Source organism: Octodon degus, unplaced genomic scaffold, assembly GCF_000260255.1.
Source record: "Octodon degus isolate 3935 unplaced genomic scaffold, OctDeg1.0 scaffold00091, whole genome shotgun sequence".
Classification (NCBI taxonomy): domain Eukaryota; kingdom Metazoa; phylum Chordata; class Mammalia; order Rodentia; family Octodontidae; genus Octodon; species Octodon degus.
This window is the reverse complement of record NW_004524667.1, coordinates 10,576,591-10,580,973: the sequence shown is the minus strand read 5'-3', so window position 1 is coordinate 10,580,973 and position 4,383 is coordinate 10,576,591. Positions and strand designations below refer to the sequence as shown.

The 4,383-nt window shown below is 45.4% G+C and overlaps 1 protein-coding gene across 2 annotated transcripts in view; it reads left to right on the top strand.

Annotated features, from left to right (window-relative positions):
• Nucleotides 1-454: 454 nt before the first annotated feature.
• The window catches only part of Ube2w (ubiquitin conjugating enzyme E2 W), a 79,254-nt gene continuing 75,325 nt past the window's right edge, over nucleotides 455-4,383 (top strand). For both annotated transcript variants that reach the window (XM_023722381.1, XM_004637554.2), the window contains exon 1: nucleotides 455-549. In XM_023722381.1, the coding sequence (XP_023578149.1) occupies nucleotides 535-549 (15 nt within the window). In that variant the 5' untranslated portion in view covers nucleotides 455-534. The remainder of the gene's footprint in view (nucleotides 550-4,383) is intronic.

Genomic DNA, 4,383 nt, shown 5'->3' with positions numbered 1-4,383 from the left:
AGTTTTTACAAGGAAAACTGTGTCTCTTTTCCACAAAGTAATGAGGTTTCCAGATCCGCTCAGAGCAGAAAGAACTCGTGGACAAACTTTATTTAACCTGGCCAGCAAGGCTGCGAAAGTGGGTAAACACATCCAAGAGGAAAAATTTGGTAAACCATACATCTGTATTTGGAAACACAAAATGAAACGGAAAAAACAACCACCCTGATGTCGACATCATCAGAATCTTAGCAAACTTAAATGTAGGCGCATAAATCAGTCGCAGTGGTCGAGTCAAAACTGCAGCAGGGAGTCCCGTGCCGCGGGCACCGGCGGCAGACGCCCGGCGGGGCTCAGGGTACCCACGGAGCCGGTCAGCGCGGCCCCGCCCCCCCGCGGGCCCCCGCGCGCCAGCCAATCCTCGAGCGTCGTCCCCTTCCCATCGGACGCCCCGCCCCCGCGCCCGGGGTGTTGGGCCCCCGCGGCGTGACGCGAGCACGGCAGCTCCGCCCCCTGCGTCTCTGGCCTCGCTGGCCTTGGGGGGATGGTTCCATCATGGCGTCAATGCAGGTGAGAGGAGTTTGGTGCATCTGGGCGGGCGCCGGAGCCGCTGAGAGGCTGCTGGCTCTTGGGTGGGGCCGGTGTCCAGGACTCGCGGCCCTCCGCGCGGACTCTGAGGTGGCCCCAGGGGCCGGTGTTGGTGTTCTCCGCAGCTCGGGCGTCGGGGAGGGGTGAGAGGCAGCGAGGGGAAGGGCGGGGGACGTTTCGCTCGGTCGAAGCGGGCACCAGCTGTCCGGGAAGTTGCGGGATGCGGAGGGCCAAGGGGGAGCAAGGGCGAAGTTTGGCGTCGGCTTTGCGGTCGTGATATCGGGAGCGCCTCCCCGCACTCGCACACGGCCGCTGCCGGCCTGGCTGCCCGCCCCGCGGATGCCTTCCCCGCCGCGGTGCCCGGGCCGGCGGAAACAGCTGCGCCCGCCGTTGTGGCCCGGGCAGGGGCGGCTCCGAGAGGGGCTGAGTGGGGGGAGCTGGAAAGGCGTGCCCCGAGAAGGCGGCCGGTGCAGTCGGCCGCTGCCCAGGCCTCCCACGCCCGGACGCCCCCTTCGCCTCGTCCGCTGCGCTCTCTCCACTTGCACTCGTAATCCTTTACCCCAAAGGTACCTCTTGTCAGCTTGGGCACCGCGAACATTCTCCAGCAGCCCACTTTCGCACTTCCCCCGAAACTGCCCTGGCGCACCAGCATCATTTGCCGTCTGGTGTGCAAGCTCCAGATCCTAGTCACCTAGCTTTCTTAAACCTCTCGGGATAACTCGTCCTCTAATTTATTTTTTCCAACCATGCCCCACCCTTGCGGTCGCGGTACGGCAAGAGCTCTTTGCCCTTCTTCCCCAGTTCTTTGGTGGAGACTTAGTATAGTAGGAGGCGTTTGTTAACCGGTGTCTTATCTACCTGACTTGTCAGTGCATGGTTTTCTGGCTTTCTTGCTGAATTTACTGCCCCGCCCCCAATCCAGGGATTTTTTTTTTTTTTTTTTTTTTTTTTTTTTTTTTTGGCGAAGATGACAACCACTTCTGTAGTTTTTTAGAGATCAATTGCATTATCTACTGCCTGTACTTCATTCATGGGTAAAACTAGCTTTATTAAAACATGTAAAAATAAGAGGTAGTGCTCTTGTCCAGTGTTTCAACTAATGCCTTTTAGAGTTTTAATGGCACTCCTTGAAGAGATCATGCTTTTCATAGGATTTTTGCGTTTCTAATAAATAAATCTTTGTCCTGTTCAGTTTTTTGTTTTTCTATACAGAAGTGTTTTTTCTTTTTTTGGCGGAACCGGGGATTGAACTCAGGCCCTTGCACTTGCCAGAGAAGTGCTTATTCTACTGAGCTATCTCCCTGACCCCCAGAAGTGTTTTTCTTTCTTCTTTTCTGTATCTTCTTTCCCTTATGTATACTTTTTTTTTTCTTTTCTCCTTTGCCTCACATTTACTTCTATGCTTTATGTTATCCTGTTTCAAATTGTTTTCCTTACTGTATTCCTTTTCCGTTCGCTTCTCCTTCAGGCTTTTCCTGCAGAACAATGAAATTGTACGTAACATTTCTAGGTGAAGAGATGTCACGAAATGGTGCAGGGAAAAACAAGAACAATTTCAGGAAACATTATACTACAGTAGTTTCCCCAGAGATGTTAGAGAAATTTCGTCATTTGAGGCCAAAAAAGGAACTGTGAAATACCAGTTGAACAGTAAATGAGCTATTTGACTGCTTTAAGATTTTTATCTGTATTAACATTAAAACATGTCATGACCAGTTTAAGATTATCTGAATTAAGATATAAACATTTATTGAAAATTAAGGTTGAAATCCACAGTATTTGTGGTTGTATTTCACAAGCAGGCAGTGTTAGCTAGTTGGATTCAAACAAAGTATTTAGAAAAAGCAGATTTGTTTTTAAAAGAGATATTGGTAATCTTGAATTTTTCAGAGTGACTTAAGCAGTAAAATAAAATACTTGTCAATACAATAGTGTTTTCAGTACTACTGTAGTCTTATAATTCTTTATTCCTTTGTCTTAATTAGAGAAATGGAAAGCTGTTGCTTCTTGTTTTAATTAGTTCATCAACATCATTTGCTTTAAACTTTATTTTGGGAAAAATGAGGTTTTCTGAAAATAACTTTAAAATAGCTTAACAGAAAAATCAAACTGTTAAAACACCATTCTGCTTTGTTTTTAACCTTTGTTGTACAAAATTTGTTTCTTGATTATCTTAATAGTATAATGCTTTTCAAAATAAATTATACCTAAAACTACAACCAAATTATTAAATATGTTCATTCAGCAAGTATATTTAAGGGACCCATTATATGTCACTCACCTAAATAGGTGTTGGAGACAGCGGTGAACAAAAGTAAGAAATCTTTTGTGGATTTGATAGTCTAGTTGAAGACTTACATGAACAGAATATTTGAGTTGTGTATTATTATAGGTGATAGTGATAGTGCTGGGGAATGCAACAAGGAAGGAAGTTAGGGTATCAGTATTTCAGGGATTTCGGCCGGGGAGACGGCTCAGTGGAATAAGTGCTTCCCTGGCAGGTGTAAGGGCCTGAGTTCAATCCCCAGTTCCGCCAAAAAAGATTATTTCTACACCTTTAGCAAATAATGAAAATTGCCATTATATCACAGTACATTTACAGTTAAACTTCAATACAAAATTCCTCTGAATCTTATAAAAACACTTCTAAGTATTTCAGGGATTTCAATTAAGAAAAGTATGCCATGATATGGAATATTGGTCTGACCATGTCCTTGTCTAAAAAGCTTTTAGTCGATCTCTGTTAACCCACACTAGGGTTTGAAGCTGAAGAGGTTACTCTAAAAGGAGCTGTATTTCAAAAATAGGACTGGGGAGGTAACTCGGCTGCATAAGCACCTGCCCGGCAAGCTCAAGGTCTCAAGTTTGATCCCTGGTACCGTATGCTGTGCTGGCCCTGGAACCCCAGGTGCCATGCCGACCCCAAAACTGGGTGTGATGGCAGTGCTGGGGAGGCTGAGACAGGAAGATCACTACAAGTCTGAGCTGCATTGTGAGACCCTATATCGAATAACTAAATAAAAAAAAATGCTGTATTGCAGAAATGGAATGTGGGGTTTGGTTATCTAGTAAAAATAAAGTCTGCAAATAAGTTTTGATGCCATGAAATCAAGTGGACTGAATTTCCTATTGAAGAGTATGCATTAAAATTGAGGTTGAAACTGTTCTAATATATTTCATCTTTTCTTTGAGGTTGTGCCCACAAAAAATAAATTTGCAGGGATGGCTTGAGACAGGATCTTAGTATAGTCCAAGCTAGCTTTGAACTCACCACATGGCTCAGGCTGGCCTCAAACTCACAGCCATTCCTGGCCTCAATCACCCCACTGCTGAAATTACAGATATATGCCACCATACCGTGTTTCAAAGATAATTTTTGTGCAGTACACCAAGATGGATGAGGTTGTTGGAGACTGGAAGCAACTGACCAGGCAGCTGTTTGTGAAATACCAAGGAGGGGGGCTTGATACACAGATTCCTATACTTCCAGGGAAGTTCTGTTGAATACTAGTGCTGGAATTCTCCCAGGTACAGTTTAAGGTGGTGATTTTTATACTTCTGTGAGTTTTTTTTTTCTATTATTATTTTATTTTATTTATTTATTGTGGCCAACTCAGCCCACCCTGGAGGCGGGGGCTAGTGTGGCATGTGGTGCCGGGGATCGAACCGTGGTCTCTGCGCTTTTGCCTAAGCTTGCCTAAGCAGGCGCTTTAGACCACTGAGCTATCGCACCGGCCCCTTCTGTGAGGCTTTTAAATTTTTTTTTAAAATCTGTTCCTTAAAAAAGTCAGGAATCACCAAGTAAATTTATTTATT